At 35.9% G+C, this 17,390-nt stretch overlaps 2 protein-coding genes across 2 annotated transcripts in view; both read right to left on the bottom strand.

The window, feature by feature from the left end:
* LOC148951168 (uncharacterized) overlaps positions 1-17,390 on the bottom strand; it is a 102,300-nt gene that overhangs the window by 69,115 nt on the left and 15,795 nt on the right. Inside the window, exons 5-6 of the mRNA XM_089091011.1 lie at positions 15,942-16,100; positions 3,792-3,996 (exon numbers count right to left, since the gene is read on the bottom strand). Coding sequence (XP_088947137.1) covers positions 3,792-3,996; positions 15,942-16,100 — 364 coding nt within the window. The remainder of the gene's footprint in view (positions 1-3,791; positions 3,997-15,941; positions 16,101-17,390) is intronic.
* On the bottom strand, positions 1,866-3,018 carry LOC148951169 (uncharacterized). The gene has a single exon (XM_089090694.1). It carries the CDS (start codon positions 3,016-3,018, stop codon positions 1,894-1,896), a length of 1,125 nt encoding a protein of 374 aa, XP_088946820.1. The 3' UTR covers positions 1,866-1,893.

Below are 17,390 nucleotides of genomic sequence, written 5' to 3'. Positions count from 1 at the left end.
CTTTCCGTATTTATCAATTAATGCCCTTAAAATAAATATTGTATCTACCGTCCCGTACCCTGTTCTGAAACCTCCTTGTTGTTCATGTATTATATTATTTTTATATAACCATTTAGAAAGCCTTATATCTAGTATTTTCTCCATTATCTTACTTAAAGCAGGGACTAGCGCTATTAAACGATAATTTATGTGCAACTTAGGGTTACGTCTCTTAAAAAGCGGCATAAGCAATGATCTCTTCCACTCATTTGGCCATTGTCCTGAAGTTAACACCTTATTACAAAGAAAAACAATTATCGACATAAAAATTGAAAGAAAATTCTTAAATAACGTTATTGGTACACCATCGACACCCACAACCGAACCTCCTTTTAAATTCTTGAATACAAACTTGACCTCATCATTACTCACTTCCCCTACTAAATCATAATCATGTTCCTTCATGGGATAAACAACCATCTCTGTGGTATGTGTTACCTCTTGTAATTCTCCGCAATCACCTTCCATGCTTTCTAGGTAATCAGGCCATGAGTTAGCGTCTGGAGCCACCTGTGTTTTTCTTTTTTCGTTTCCAATTTCATTCCTCATATAACCCCAAAACTTCTTAAAATCTTTATTTCTAAAATAATTTGCAATATCCAATTTCTTCTTAATCTCAAACTCTTTTTTTTCATTTTAATTAACCTTTTGTAATCTCTTTTTTTATCTTTATATTCGGCTAATCTTAAACTTTGCTCTTCAGGTTTATAACATTCTTTTAAAAGATTCAATAAATATCTGACCTTTTCTTTCATTAACTTACACTCCAAATCAAAATATCGCTCGTTTTTATTTTAATTTTTATTCAGATTACACGATGCTGAACAACTGCAAATTATTTCATTTAACTCCATAATTATACCATGTATATCTTTTCCATCTTCTTCTAACGCTTTCAACTTATTTGTTATATCCAACTTCATAAGCTCCCTTTTAAATTTTTCAAAATCATTATCATTTAAATCATATCTAATTCTTTTTCCTAAGCCCTCTAATCTAAGCTCCCCATTAGATAAATTTCTAACTCGAGGAACAACATTCTGAAGCTTCCCAGTCTTCAGCTCAAGCTTAATAGCTCTATGATCGGATCCAACTAAATCTAGTACATCAATACCAATCGATTCAGGTACAAATTTCGTATTAATCAGCGCATAATCTACAACACGGAGTTGGGCCCGAAAGGCAAGTGAACTCGCCCAGACCCTTATCATTTCCAAACCTTCCATTCACAATGATCAGACCATGCTCCCCGCAAAGCGCCAGGAGCTTTCTTCCCCAAACATTTATTTTTCTTTTTTCATCCTTATTACTTCGCGGTAGTCTACAACAAATTGGGACCAAATCCCCTAAATCTGGGATTAATAAATCTGGAACCTCAACCTCAACGCCGGTATAAGCATTGAAATCCCCCATCAAAACGCACTCAAAATCACTATAACTTTCTTGTATTAGTGACAAATCATCATCTAAAATTTCCCAAGTATTTTCTCTACTATACGAACTATTTTGTGGAGGGATATACACAACGCCCAAAATTAATCTCTTCCCATATTTAAAACAAATACGTAGCCAAAGTAAATTTTCAAATCTACTATTAATTCTTTCAAAACCATCAATAGCTGATGATTTAATTAAGACCAAAATACCTACATAATTTCTGTTATTTCTTGCTGGTTTACACACAACCTGTTCAACCAAATATCCTGGGAGAGGTGATATAGGAGAATGATCGTTCCATTTTTCAATAAACGAAATCACATCAGACGAAAGTAATTCATCATATAAATAAGGTAGCTTATCACGTAGTCCTTATATGTTCCATGACACTAAACTCAGTATATGGCTCTTTATTTCCTATGCGTCTATGCTTTCTGTCAGTGCATTAATATCACTAGCCATTTCTTGGAGATCCTCGTTCCTGGCCTCTGTCGAAGAAAAGGCAAAATGGTAATGCTCACGACTGCGACTATTAATATCTGTTAGCACTCGCTGACTATTATCAACAAAATTACGGGAAAAACTACTGCGAGGTCTTCTGTTAAGTCCTTTTCTTGGAGAATGGTTTCCTCTGGGTGCCACGTTACGAGTGCCTGGTCGATGTAGGTCATTAGGGCTTATAACAGCACTAGCAGGTCTTTTAGTTGCCGATACTGCCTGAGAATAGGCTGTTGATGGTATCACTGTCTCGGCATCACTATTACTGGCATCACTATCTAGTCCCATCGGGATAACAGCAGGGTAATTTGGGAGTCTAGCACTAGGGGTTGGACCAATATTTTTAACTGGCGCCAAGTTACATTTAACCTCAATCACAGCCTTTCCATCGTACCTGAATAGTCGGCCTTGGATAAACAGCTTGTCACCTCGTAGCATTGCATCACGGCCGTCGTTCTGTGCAAGACTCATAATTTCCTTTAAGTCTTTACGGGCTTCTCTTTGTTTAGCTGTGTAATCTGGGGCCACCGATAGACCTCCCTTTCTCAATAAGGAACTATTTCTTAAGATATAGTCTCTGATTTCGACCGAGTTTAGCTTCACTACTACTGGCCCTGATTTCAATCTAAAAATGTCACGTACATCATATCGACTTATTTTGAGAGAAGGCATAGCACGGTTTAATAAATCCATTATTTCTTGCTTCACAGTATACTCGCCATGGTGTTGCGGAGTATAATTATAAATAATCAAATTTGTTCTTTTCTGCTCTGTTTCGAGCTGGTTGGCTCGTTCAGATATGATTACTAGGTCTGATTTAACATTTTCCAGCTCTTTTTTAATTTCTTCATTTGTCTCAGCATTTCTTGATAGCTGTGTACTAATGTTATTCATCTGTACTTGTAAGGCAGCAATGCTAACAGGAAGTCCAGGAATTGCATTAACTTTCTCCGAAAGCGCTGGTAACAAATCCAATTTGAAATTTATTTCTCGCAAAAACTGTGCATTTTGCATTTTCTCGGCCTCTAATGTTCGGTTTGCCATTTTCACACTTTGGATCTTGTCAATGTACAAATGTAGTCCTTAATTGATCTAGTATTGCAACAAAGCAATAAGTTATTTTTCTTGTTTTCGAAAAAGATATTCACAATTTAGGCACAAAGCCACACACAGGTAAAAATTGGTTACGCAAGCTGTCCAGATTTAATCCTTTATTTTATCCGATTGAATTGCTCTTAACTCTCTGAACTCTGAATCAATACTGATTTTTATATTATCCTGTTTCTGCTTCGCTTTTTTATAAAAAAAAATTCTGTTATAATTGTTTTTTTTTTTTTTAATAAACCAGTCAGTCAAATTTTGCTATAAGTTCCACTTTATTAATGATAAACAATCTAAGGAGACATGAGACAATAAGAAATTACAAAAAATATAATTCTATTATTTGCATGCGTCTTATGAAAAAGAGGCGAAATAAAATTTAAAATCGAGAAAAATTACAATATATGGACCGACTTAAGAAATTTATTTCATGGATTTATATCAGATAAATTGGTTTTACAGGTGTTTTCAATCATAAACAATTCAATCTAATTAAATTACCAACTCTCATTTAAAACATTGATAGTAAAGAAAAAGGAATAGAATCTAGTCTTTCCAGCTTAAACATTTCTACTCCTAATATCACACAAGACATTTTAATTCAAATCTTAATTATTTTAATCATATTAAATATAACTACTTTTTTTTACAGAGGAGGAAGAGAGATAGAATACCTAGATAAAAGATAGAAAATAAGAAATGGAGAAAATACTTACCACCGGTGAGAGTGCCGCTGGGGCTAAAATCGTCTCCTTCTAAAGAGATACACCGCTTCCGTAGACGATTATCGTAACAAGCCTCTTCGGCAATTTTTCCTGTTGTGGCAATTAAAGTATTACCGAAAACATGTTCAACTGCTGAGCTTACTTCCGGATCAAATTCAATCAAATCTAAAGCCAAGAACAAATTGCTCTTTCCGAACTAAAATAAAATACAACGTTATAAGTAACGAAAAGAATAGAATATGTAACCTCTGAAACTAAATGACTCAAAACTAGAAATTCATAGCCTACTTAAAATGCGGTCTTGGTGTTAAAATTATGTCAAACAGTTAGTGGCAACTAATATTAAGAAAGGAGCGACCCGGATAAATAGTAACCGATACTCTAAAAACCGGAATTTTGATACCAATAGATATATCAAAATAATTGGATTTGTATGCTGATTTTAAATATATAAGTTTTATTAAGTTTACTCCTACTCATTAAAGGTTACAATCCTGAGAAAATTTGCCTGCTTTTCAAGAAAAGGGGGTAACATCCCCTTAAAATTCATAGAATCTTAATGAAGTCCAGCTCTTAATGAAGCCAGTCGCACCATCAGATTCAGCGTATCCAAGAACCCTACTTTCAAGGTTTAAGCTCCTATCTCCGAAAATGTGGAATTTTGAACTTTTTACCAGAAGAAAGATCCCGGATGCGTATTCATGGTGATCGTATCAACCCAGTGGGCCTAGAGCATCGGAAGAGGGGTCACTCCAACGAAATTAAAAGTTATAGTTACCTTTTTAAGTGACCAAAAGATTGGAAGGCAACTAGGCCCCCTCCCACGCCACTTTTTTCCCAAAATCGCCCGATCAAAGTTCTGAGATTGCTATTTTGTTCAGCATAGTTGAAAGGCCAAATAAATCTGTCTTTGGAGATAACATGGCCCCCCACAGCCCCTGGAAAAAGGTCTTTAAGTTATAAAATTTGCATATTGTTTACGCATAGTATTTGTTATAGGGAAGTATGCCTATATTTTACGGGTGGGGAGGGGAGGACGAATTTTTGCGGGGGAAGACTTTGCACGGGAAGAATTTTCTATGGAGAGGGAATTTCCAGGAGGTTAACTTTTCAGGGGAAACTATACTGGGGAAATTTTCCAAAATTCTTTTACAAAATTTCTTTAGATGTCGTGCTTTGTTTTTACTGACTCAATTTTTATCGTAAAGGTGTTAAGGGTAATTGTCTGGGGTAGATTTTAACCAAGATTGAATTGCCCAGAGGGTATTTCCTTGGGGAGAGGGACGTTTTCGAGGAGGAGGGGCCAGATTTCCTGGCGTTATTTAAAAAACGATCAGAAATTAAGTAAAAACAATGTTTTTTTTAAACTGATAGTAAGTACCAATATTAAAACTTGCGAACAGAAGTTATTACGTATAAGGGGGGGGCTGCCCCCTCCACAACACCCCGCTCTTTAAAATAAAGTTTAAATTTTGTCCTAATTCTTTAAAAGTGACTCATGAGGCGCTCTTGCAGATACCGCCTTTTGTTGATGCAAAAGTAGGTTAAAAGGCGATATCTGCACTCATCTCGAGAACAAAAAAGAATTGTCTAGTTTTTCCTTAACAAACAAATTTGTCTTCCTCTGAAACCTAGATTTGATGTATTTTTTTTTGCAAAACAGGCACCTCCTATCATGTTTTCTAAGGCTTCAAACTTTTTTTTGTTTTTTCGTTCTCCTGTAAAATCGAGTTAATGTCAGATATCGCCTTTCGATTGACGGCAGCCGAGGTGTGGCATGCGCGAGTGAATGAGACCCGGTCACTGGAGTTATATGCAAAGGCTAAGGAGCAGTGGGGAGAAAAATAGTATTTTAAGGCGGGGCTTCAAAAGAGGCAGCTAAAGTTTATTATTTGTGTTAGGTCAGATGGGTTACAAGTAGGCGAGAGAAGGAAGTATCTGGAAGGGGTTAGGCATGCTTCTGGTCTTGATTTCTGTCCGATGTGCGGGACAGAGGACGATTTGGTTTAGTTTGTGGGGACGTATAGTGAAGTAATAGATTTAAGAAAAGAATTGTTTGGGGTTGAGCTTTGGAAGAGGGATGAGATAATAAATTTATGAGCAAGGAAAGATATGGGAGGTGTAAAAAGACTCGGAAGGTTACTGACGATGGGTATAGAACACAGATAATTTTTTTTTGAAGATTAGGGATGAGGGTGATAGTTCACTAGCCTAGATTATACTTTGTACCAATTTAAGTTTGTATGAAAGTGTCTTTATTTTTTTGTGACCACGGCCCTTTGGGCTTTTGTGTCAATAAATTCTATACTATTCTATGTTCATTAGGTTGCACTCCAAATCCAAGACCTATACGTCGGATGAGCTCGATTCTTCTAGCAGTGGATCGATATCGACTCCTCAACTCCGATTCTTAGTAACTTTTGGCACTAGTCTATAGATTTTTGGACGACTGATCTAGCGATTTTGTCACTCAGACCAGAGGCAAACCTGTCTAAAAGACTGCTTTTAGCGAATACATTTAGAAAAAAACTTACAATTAGCAGTTTAATTAAACTTTTCTGCACAACAGAGTATAATAATATAGCAAACTTCGATTTATAGGAAAATATTAATTAAAAGTTTTGTAAAAAATCATGTAAATTATCACAAAAACTCAATTCCCCTCACAGTCCGAGTTTTCATCATATTATTTATCCAGCTGTTCAAATTCAGATATGTCAGGGAGGTCTTCTCCTCGTCTAAACCTCTGACTGACTGTATCTTCATTCCTATAGTTATTGTAGCTATCTCTTAGTTTGCTTAGCTCGTTGTCAAGACGACGAAACTCCTCTTCCTTCTTTTCTTTTGTAGACCGCAAGACCAAGCTCTTCCAACATTTTGCTACCTTGGCCACGTGAGCATAAAGGAAGAATAAGAAGATGAATTGACGTATAAAGAAAACGTGCTACATAAGTCTGACGCCCAATTTACTTGTTCTTTCGTTCAAAAGCAAAGACACATTACTTAGTTCTTTAACTTCTAAAAAAGACGTGATTTGGAACACTTTCATCTTCAGCAAAAAAGAGACAATCAATCACCAGTTGATGTAGACGATACTTTTGGCAAAAAAGCTGATGACAAATTTGTGCACAAAGGTCACAAACGTCCGATGACATAAGCAAATACAGTAAAAACCTTGACATCCTTCTAGAAACGAAGGCTACTAAAATATAATAATACTAACAGAATTTACTAATTTGTGCTAATGTAATTCTAGTTCAATTAATAAAGAACCTAAACAACTCTATATATTTCACTTTCTAATGTTTGAAAACAATATAGTTTTCTACATTCTACAGTAATCAATCACCAGTTGATGAAGACAGTATTTTTAGCGAAGAAGCCGAAGAAAATTTTGTGTACAAAGGTTTAAAATGTCAAATGACACAAACAAATGCAGTAAAATAATTGACGCCTCCGTAAAAACAACGAAGGATACGAAGATAAAATAACCCTTATAGATTTTACGAATTTGTGTTCGTTCAATTTTAATTCAATTATTAAAAAACATAGAAACTCTATATATTTCACTTTCTGATGCTTGAAAAGAATGTAGTTTTGAACACTTTAATCTCCATAAAAAAACGAAGAAATATACAGTCCACTATTTATCAAATATTTATTATTACAATTATTACAAATATAAATTCATTAAATTCATAATTATCAAACATAAAATTATAAAATATAAGATTATTAATTTTGTATCTTTTTATTACAATTTTTTTTTATTAGTACTTTCCTTGAACAACATGACGACGTCGAGGTTACTTTAAGCAGAACCTTACGTACATTTGTAAAAAAAAAATTGTTTTCAGAAGCATTTTATTTTAAATACTGAAATAAAAATTTTAAAATATAAATGTTTTTAAATAAAACATTTTAAATTTTATTTTATATAATAATTTGTTCATTTTAAATCGTTTTAAGAAGTATGGCAACGGAAAAAGCAACAATTATTTGCCCGTCAATGACTATGGAACCACAAAAAATCCCCAACGGACTGAAATAAAATTAAGAAAAACAAAATCAAAATGAAATACCAAGTAAACTAATCTGTGCTAGTTATCCTTTTTGTTTGTTTATTTTTTGTTTTGTTTTTTTGTTTTTTTTAGGAGACAACTTGTGCATACATGTAAACCAAGGGTAGATAAAACGATGTTTACCAAATTAATGAATTTTTGCATAATTTGTAGAAGTGATGAAGAGCCAAAAAAAACAACAAATATTTAACTTATTGAACTTAAAAAAAATTAAGTTATTTTTTAAGCAATTCACGCTCGGGTAAAAACAAATAAATCTATCATTAAATATCATTTGAAAAAAACAACTCGTTTTGTGTTATTCAATCACAGAAGAAACTCTTCATAAACAGACTAATTACTATTCAGTTTAAGCTTACTTTTACTCTGTAGGCCTACTATTATTTGAAAAAAAAAAAGACTAGTGTGATTTAATCTATGAAGAAACTTCTCAAAGAAGAAGCAAGACTTCATATTTGCATTTATTGGCTAAAATCACCTTAAAGTATACCCAGTACCGTCAATTTACGAAAATACCGAGATTTGCTTAGGCCCGTGGTTCCCAAAGTGGGGTGCATTCCCGCTGGTAAGGAATGTCAATATTTTGGTGGGTTAATTTTGAAAAAAAAAATCAATTTTATGGGAATGACGTCACATTCATATGCATTTAAAGAGCAAAAAAGATACAATATTGGACGTCACACATTGTATATAAGGTGTTCCAAAATCTAGTCAAAATTAAAATAAACCTGCATAATTCAAGCATCAACAGAAACAGATCAGATTTTTAGCACATATTTACCTTATAGAACTATAAAGTACCTTTATAGTACTAAATAGTATCTTTATGGTACCAATTGGCTTATTTTTTAGTTTTTACTGTCATTGTCACTTCATTTTGGAAAATTTGCTCCAGGTTGCCCCCCCCCACGAATTTGACGAAGTTACGCCAGTGGTTAGTAGCTGGTTTTATATTAAATCAGGCGTTAATCAGGGCTGTGCTCTATCCCCCTTTATATGGATAATTTTGATGGACTTTGTCTTAAGAAACATAGAAAAGGCAATGGGAGACCGCAGAATCAAACGGGGAAGAAAAATTATCTCCTGGACTTAGACTATGCTGATGATCTAAGCATCCTAGATGAAAGTGTGAACAAAATAAATGAATTTTAAGGGGTTTTGCGACTACATGGGGCTAGAATAGGTTTGAAAATTAATGTTAAGAATAAGTGAAGATGAAAAGATTGATCAGGTGGGCAGCTTCACTTACTTTGGTAGCATTATTAGTTAAGATGGTGGGAGCTGTGAAGTTGTTGAAATTAGAGTAGCCAAGGCTCATGGTGTGTTTACAGTTAAACAAAGTTTGGAAGAACACGAAGATAAGTCTGCAATCCAAAATTAGAATATTGAAAGCTACCGTGATGACAGTGATCAAATATGGCTCTGAAGCATTGGGGCTCCGAAAAGCAGATGAAGATTTGCCTAATGTTTTCCAGAGAAATTTCCTGCGGATTGTTTTGGGGACCCGGCTGGCTGACCGTGTTTCAAACAGTAGGCTGTAAGAAAAGAGTAGTTCAATCCCGCTTTCTAGGGCTATAATGAGAGAAAGGTTGAGATGGCTAAGGCACGTTCTGCGGATTAAGGATGACAGATTGTCCTTTTCGGTCAATCGGCTAGGGCTAAACGGAAAGCAGGTCGCCCACGGTGGGGGTGGAAACATGTAATAAAAAAAGATGTATAGGAAATGGGAACTTCCTGGGAGAGTAGAAAGGGGAAGGCTTTGAATAGATTGGGATGAAGAGGGAGCGTGTGTAGCCACAGCTTGGTGCTGTGTTGAGTTATTAGCAGTAGTAGTAGTAGATGACGAGTTTGGCCCTATTTGGGGATAACTCACAGTTTGGTGCCTAAAAATGGGAGAAAAGGCCTCTTTCACATTGCAAAATCTTTTTAATCAATGAAAATAGGCACTAAAAAATATAATTTTTGTTTAAATGAGCCCTCTCCTGATTTTGAAGCACCACTAGTCTGATACAGTCGTTTCGGGGAAAAAAAGAGAAAAAAAAAGAAAAAAGTGTCCATGATCATTCTTATTAGAAAAAAATATAATTCACATTTTTTTAGATGGAAGCTTGAAACTTTTAAAGCAGGGCTCTCTGATATGCTGTATCTGATGGTGTTATTTTCCCGAGGATTACTTGATTCTATATGGATATTTCTTCCTCTTTTGAAAATCAGTCAAGCTTGCTCAAGCTTCACGCTTTTGACAGGCATCTTTAAACTTAATGAATTTTATATATTTCGAATCAGCATTAGAAATTCAATTCTGTTGATGGATTAATTGCTATTAAAATTACCTTTTTAGAGTTCCCTACTTACAGATTGTTACTAAGAAATGTTCGATGTATCATAATCCTTGTAGACCCAGTACCTAGAGTTATTATGATAGCCAAAATTACCTGCTAGTGCAAGAGTAAGATGGATGCTTACTTTTGAAATATTTCCTGTCAAGACGTATTATCCTGACGTATTTAAGTACTTTTTTCTTGTATTTGAAATGGAAAATACTTTGGCAAACAGCGTCAAATACCATCCTGCTATCACATAACAAATTATATTTGACCAGTAGACTTGTCATTATGGACAATTTTGAAACGGATTCCGGCTTGTTGGAATAATGAACAAGTTTGACTAACGAAAAATCCCAATGGCAAGAAAATCCAGTAGTGAAAATAAAAAAATGTGAGTTATATATTTTTTCTCAGAAGAACGATACTGGACACTTTTTTTTTCTTGTTTTCACCGAAACGACTGTATCAGACTAGTGGTGCTTCAAAATCAGGAGAGGGCTCATTTAAACAAAAATTATATTTTTAGTGCCTTTTTTCAATGATTAAAAAGATGTTGCAATGTGAAAGAGGCCTTTTCTCCCATTTTTAGGCATCAAACTGTGATTTATCCCCAAAGAGGGCCAAACTCGTCATCTACTACTACTACTGCTAATAACTCAACACAGCACCAAGTTGTAGCTACACACGCTCCCTCTTCATCCCAATCTATTCAAAGCCTTCCCCTTTCTACTTTCCCAGGAAGTTCCCATTTCCTAAACATCTTTTTTTATTACATCTTTCCACCCCCACCATGGGCGACCTGCTTTCCGTTTAGGCCTAGACGATTGGCCGAAAAGGACAATCTGTCATCCTTAATCTGCAGAACCTGCCTTAGCCATCTCAACCTTTCTCTCATTATAGCCCTAGAAAGCAGGATTGAACTACTCTTTTCTTACAGCCTACTGAGATAAGATATTTATTTCAAAAAATGACTATCACAAGCCCCGAAGGGCCGAATTCGCATTTCGGGGTCATATAATAAAAGACATAGAAGTAAAAAGACATAGAAATAGCACAACAACTAAAAAAACAATGCCAAAAACAACAATATCAGAAAGACAAAGCCATTCATTAGTCTAAAAAACAAAAAGTGTCAAATGTAAGAAAGTTAAAAAGGCACAAATTAAAAAAAAAACAAAAAAAAATTGAGATAAAAAAAGTGTTAAAAAGGTTTAAAAGAGAGTATATAAAAAGGGGAGGGAACGGAAGAGCCAAACGGACACCAGCATGGGTATCACCAGTACAAAAAGAATAGTGGTTTATTTGATCAGTAATGAAGGGGACAAAGGTTTTTTCATATTTGGAGGTTAAACAACGGATGGGGGACATGATAGGGATGGATTCAGAAACAGTACGTGGCAGGCGGTGTCTGGATGGGGAGTGTCTTTTGGGGAAAATGTTTTCCGTGCGAGGGTTTATTATTACATTTTTTGCAAAACGGAGGCACAGCGTTCCTCTCCTCTGCTCAAGAGTTTCCAGCTTGGCCTTTTTTAGAAGGAGTGAATATGGTACCAAAGTTTCTTTAAAAATTATTCTTAGGGCTCTTTTTTGAATAGATTCAATTTTATCTGATTCATCACGGGAGATGCCAGGATGCCAAACTGGACAAGCATATTCAAGATGCGGGCGGACAAAGGAGGTATAAATCCTTAAAGAATGGGATGGGGGGATGTTAAATTTATTCAAGAGCTTAAGGAGAGACATGGACGCATTAATTCTACGGACAATATCTTTCACGTGGATATCCCACTTTAAATTAGAGGAAATTGTAACCCCAAATAATTTAAAGGAAGACACAGAAATATCTTGGGGGATAGGGTCAAGGAAGGCGGGAATAGATTTCAAGAAATTTATCGTCATTATATTTGACTTAGTGGAATTTACTTTCATATTTAGGTTCTTAGCTTCATCCGGAATGTGGGATAAAATTTCAAGGGGGTCATTTTTAATATTCCTATGACATACTTCCAGGATCGACAAGTCATCCATGTATTTCCACTTTTGGGGGAAGTCCTTACCAATATTGTTAATCATGACTAGAAATAAAAGTGGTCCCAATAAGGTTCCTTGAGGAATTCCACAATATATACGGAGGGGTTTAGAGAAAATATAATTGTATTTAACAACTTGGGATCTATTTGAAGGAAACGATATAACAATATTTACTAACAGAGGATCAAGTTTAAAGTTAACCAGTAGTGAACGAATTAGGGTGGTGGGGTCAACCATGTCAAAAGCTTTTTGTAAATCAACTAAGACAACGTTAAGCCAGACATTTGGTTTTTCAAGGCTACTCATAATGGTATGTATTAAGTGCACAAGGTAATGGATGTTGGAAGTTTTCTTTAAGTTACCAAACAGCCAGGGGTCAATACGTGGACAAATTTTATCCCTAAGCTAGTCACAAAGGAAACCTTCATAAAGTTTGAAAAAAACAGAAGTTAGCGTCATGGGGCGAATGTTGGCGAAAGTCAGACTGGCGCATTTTGTAGGGACAGGTGTTATAAAACCTTGTTTCCAGCGATTGTGAACTCGCCAAAATGTTTTAGTTGGTTGAAAGAACTCGACACAGGCTCGTAAATTTCATTTGAAAAATCGTAAATGACGTAATCTGGGATCTCCAAGAGTGACGTGAATATTTCTATAAGTTTCAGAATTTTATTTATAACCTCTGGGTTCGAAATAAAGGGGAAGGAATTCTTAGGAGGACTAGTTGGAATTGAGCCAGTGAAAGGGGGGGGGACTTTGTACGATGGAAGCAAGGTACAAGTTCAGATCGTTGGCTGTCTTATTAGGGTGTTCAGGGAGATGAAAATCAATTTCGGAAGGACTTTTTCCGCATATTTCTTTAATTTTTCTGTACCATTGCTTGGGTTTGTTAGAATATAGATCTTTGACTTTATTATTATAATAATTAGAAGATACTTTTCTTCATTTTTTCTTTAGGAACTTCCTTAGACTATTAGCCTCAGTAATACGACCTTCTTGGAAAAAATCGATTTTCTTTCTTATAAGTTTTTTTAAAAGAATCAGTAAAATAAGGCTTATCTGTATAACACATTTTAAAATTTTTCTCAGGGAAGTGGAATTCATAATTACTCCTCAATAGATTTTGGAGGGACAAAGCCATGTAGTCAACGTCATTTGTTTGATACACAGTGGACCAATTTTCAGTAGTAATCCAGGAGCCAAAATTGAATAGTCTTGAGTCAGTGAGAGGTCTATAAGCGGTTTCATTTATATAAAACGACTGTTTAACTTTAGCCAGCAGAGATAGGAAAGAGCTAAAGGGGTAACTACCCCCCAGAGGGGGCAGAGTGGAGACGGATTTGTAACACTTCGAAAACTTAACGCTAAAGCTATGGAAAGGGGCATTTTCTTTTATGGTAGTGATATAGAATATATATTTTAAGTTAAGAGTAGTACACCCAGAGTCAAGTTTTCTGTTACATGCGTCACCCAACAGGAAAATTTATTTATGTGAGTATTCAGGTTGCACAAAATCAGTACTTGCATGTAATTTTTCGATAAAATTTATTTTGTCAGCGGATCTCTGATTAGGAGAGTAATAAAAACAACAAAGGACAATTAAATTAAAAGGACGCGGCAAGACTTTAGGTCGAACACACACCCACATAACTTCATCAAAGGGATTAAGACACGGAATTGGGATTTCACTTGGGTATAAATCATTACGGATAAAGAACAGAATTCCGGCACCTTTCTTACCCAGTGGGTGGTTTTCTGGTCTGAGTTTAATAAATTGAGAAAAATTGTTAATCTTTAACATGTGCAAATTTTGAGCTTGAACTTCAGTAATAGCAATTAAATCTAATCTATATATTTTAGAAAGGGTGTCTAATTCATTGCGTTTTTCTAAGTTGAGGCTTTCAGCGTTGCTCAACAAAAGTGTGGGGAATCTAAAGTGACTTTTTATGTTACCGGTTTTACAGTTTCCATTTTTTATGTCAAAGAGGCGGTCAGAGGTTTTAGTGGAATTCTTGATGGAGGCTAAACTTGGATATTGAGAACAAGGAACAGGGGGATCAAATCCATATTTTTCAAATACAATTGCATTTAATTGAGCAGGTACTAGCTGAGACTCTAAACAGCGGTAACTATTTGAAGTCTTAGAAACTCTGCATGGAGGTGTTAAAAGAGGATCATTCTGCCTGGTTACTCTTAAACCAGAGTCATACTGGTAGGGTAGCCAGGGGGGTAAAGTGCAAGGGAAGGGAGAAAGGTTTCCTGGTGATCTGGGAATAAGTCAAGTTGGGAGTGTTCTTTAAATGGGAAGGTCAGGGGGCAAACTGATGCTGAGGGAGGGAAGTTCGGTGAAGGGGGTCTGAGAGGGGAGGGGTTGGGTTTGTTTCGGCAAATAACGGGGGGAGTCGAGAACCAGCCGGTAACTTCTTGGACGCACGGAGAAGAAAGGAGTCGAAAGGAAGTTGATTTTTGGGAGAAATATGAGTGAAGGGGGGGGGATGGTCCGAATTGAGTGAAGTGATTGTGGGGGTTGGACTGTTTCGGCACGCGTAAGTACTTGGGGCGGAGGATTGTTTGGAGGGATGGATTCCTGTGGTATACTGCTCTGTATCGGGTATGCAGGGGGATAAGACTGAAAGTCGAATGGAACAAGAACAAGGGGAGGGGGGGTCGTGAATACTTTTGGCGTCGCTCTAAAAACCGTTGGGTTTTAAACCTGCGCTCCAATCCTGAAGATGCATGAGCAAAAGTACACCACTTATCAATACAAGACAAAACAGAACAAAGATCAACATGGTCAAAAATACACTTATAAGACACACAAAATCCTGAAATAAACTGACAACAAATATGTAGAAACTTGCATCGTTTGCAAAACTTGCAGAAACCACTATCAAAATGCTTGCAGATCACATTTTCCTTTCTGCTTATTTTTATGTTTATTTCACTTTTATCCTTCACTTTCGTAATTTTTTCAAAGATAATAAAAATGTCATCGTCGGGTAATGACTTTTCCGTAACCTTTTTGTTTAGTTCGTAATCACCTGATAATTTATGTGAAAAACCGGAAGTCACTGGACTATTCACGATTTCAAGGGCGTCATCAGTAGTCATACTACACGTAGGTATTTGTATGCTCTCATGGGATACTCTGCAATTAATGCTGGATTTGCTGAACTCTGATAATTGATTCCCGAGTGTAGCAATAAATGCTTCATTGTTTTTTAAATCGTCTTGTAATTTGGTGATTTTCGATTTGAGGGTTACTTGATTGTTTTCTGGACTGCAGAGTTCATCTTCAATAAGGAGACGTTTGTAATTATGGGAGATGATCTATTTACTCCTTTTTTCAAATCACAGATCGCGTTCATGGGGTGTATCCTTACCAATTTTTTGGTCATTGAGAAAAATATCAAATTGTTTTTTCAAATCTTCTATGGCTACTTCGTGCTCTGAATTCTTCTCTAACTGGGAATTGTATTTAGCTCGGAGATCAGCCAGCTGTTTGATATGTTTAACACAGTCAACACAAGAGGGAACTTGGGAAGCTTGATTTTTTTAAACTGATTTTGGGGTTCTAGGTTTTGTGGCAGACTTGGGCGTAGAGCGTGGTTTAGAGCCAGGGGGTAGAGAAAGTGGTATTAAAGGTGGCTCAGGGTCCTCATTCAAAGAATGGGGGGACTGGCAGCTTAAGTAAAACCACTCACCACATTGTTTTCTCTCCTCAATAGCAATGCCTGCACATTGTGGATGAAACCACTGTTGACACCGACTGCACTGCACTGTTTCACTGGCGGCACAAAGTCTGCACTCAGGGCATGTGAATTTCGTGGGCCTTGACATAATACAATCCGCAGGAAATTTTTCTGGAAAACATCAGGCAAATCTTCATCTGCTTTTCGGAGCTCCGATGCTTCAGAGCCATATATGATCACTGTCATCACGGTAGCTTTCAATATTCTAATTTTGGATTGCAGACTTATCTTCGTGTTCTTCCAAACTTTGTTTAACTGTAAACACACCATGAGCCTTGGCTACTCTAATTTCAACAACTTCACAGCTCCCACCATCTTAACTAATAATGCTACCAAAGTAAGTGAAGCTGCCCACCTGATCAATCTTTTCATCTTCACTTATTCTTAACATTAATTTTCAAACCTATTCTAGCCCCATGTACTCGCAAAACCCCTAAAAGTTCATTTATTTTGTTCACACTTTCATCTAGGATGCTTAGATCATCAGCTTAGTCTAAGTCCAGGAGATAATTTTTCTTCCCCGTTTGATTCTGCGGTCTCCCATTGCATTTTCTATGCTTCTTAAGACAAAGTCCATCAAAATTATCCATATAAAGGGGGATAGAGCACAGCCCTGATTAACTCCTGATTTAATATAAAACCAGCTGCTAACCACTGGCGCAACTTATTCAAAATCGGGGGGGGGGGGCAACCTGGAGCCAATTTTCCCAAATCAAGTAAAAATGACAGTAAAAACTAAAAAATAAGCCAATTGGTACCCTAAAGGTACTATTTATTACTATAAAAGTACTATAAAGGTACTTTATCGTTCTATAAAGGTAAATATGTCCTAAAAAAAAACTGATCTGTTTATGTTGATGCTTGAATTATGCAGGTTTATTTTAATTTTGACTAGATTTTGGAACACCTTATATACAATGTGTGACGTCCAATATTGTGTCTTTTTTGCTCTTTAAGTGCATATGAATGTGACGTCATTCCCATAAAATTGATTTTTTTTTTCTAAATTAACCCACCAAAATATTGCCATTCCTTACCAGCGGGAATGCACCCCACTTTGGGAACCACGGGCCTAAGCAAATCTCGGTATTTTCGTAAATTGACGGTACTGGGTATACTTTAAGGTGATTTTAGCCAATAAATGCAAATATGAAGTCTTGCTTCTTTTTGAGAAGTTTCTTCATAGATTAAATCAAACAAGTCGTTTTTTTTCAAATAATAGTAGGCCTACAGAGTAAAAATAAACTTAAACTGAATAGTAATTAGTCTGTATATGAGGAGTTTCTTCTGTGATTGAATAACACAAAACGAGTTGTTTTTTTCAAATGATAGTTAATGATTGATTTATTTGTTTTTACCCGAACGTGAATTGCTTAAAAACTAAATTAATTTTTTTTAAGT

The sequence above is a fragment of the Artemia sp. Qi Xiang Cuo genome, chromosome 6 (genome assembly GCF_049724085.1).
Source record: "Artemia sp. Qi Xiang Cuo chromosome 6, ASM4972408v1, whole genome shotgun sequence".
NCBI lineage: Eukaryota > Metazoa > Arthropoda > Branchiopoda > Anostraca > Artemiidae > Artemia > Artemia sp. Qi Xiang Cuo.
Note: the sequence above shows the minus strand (reverse complement) of the source record. Positions and strands in the feature narration are given on the sequence as shown.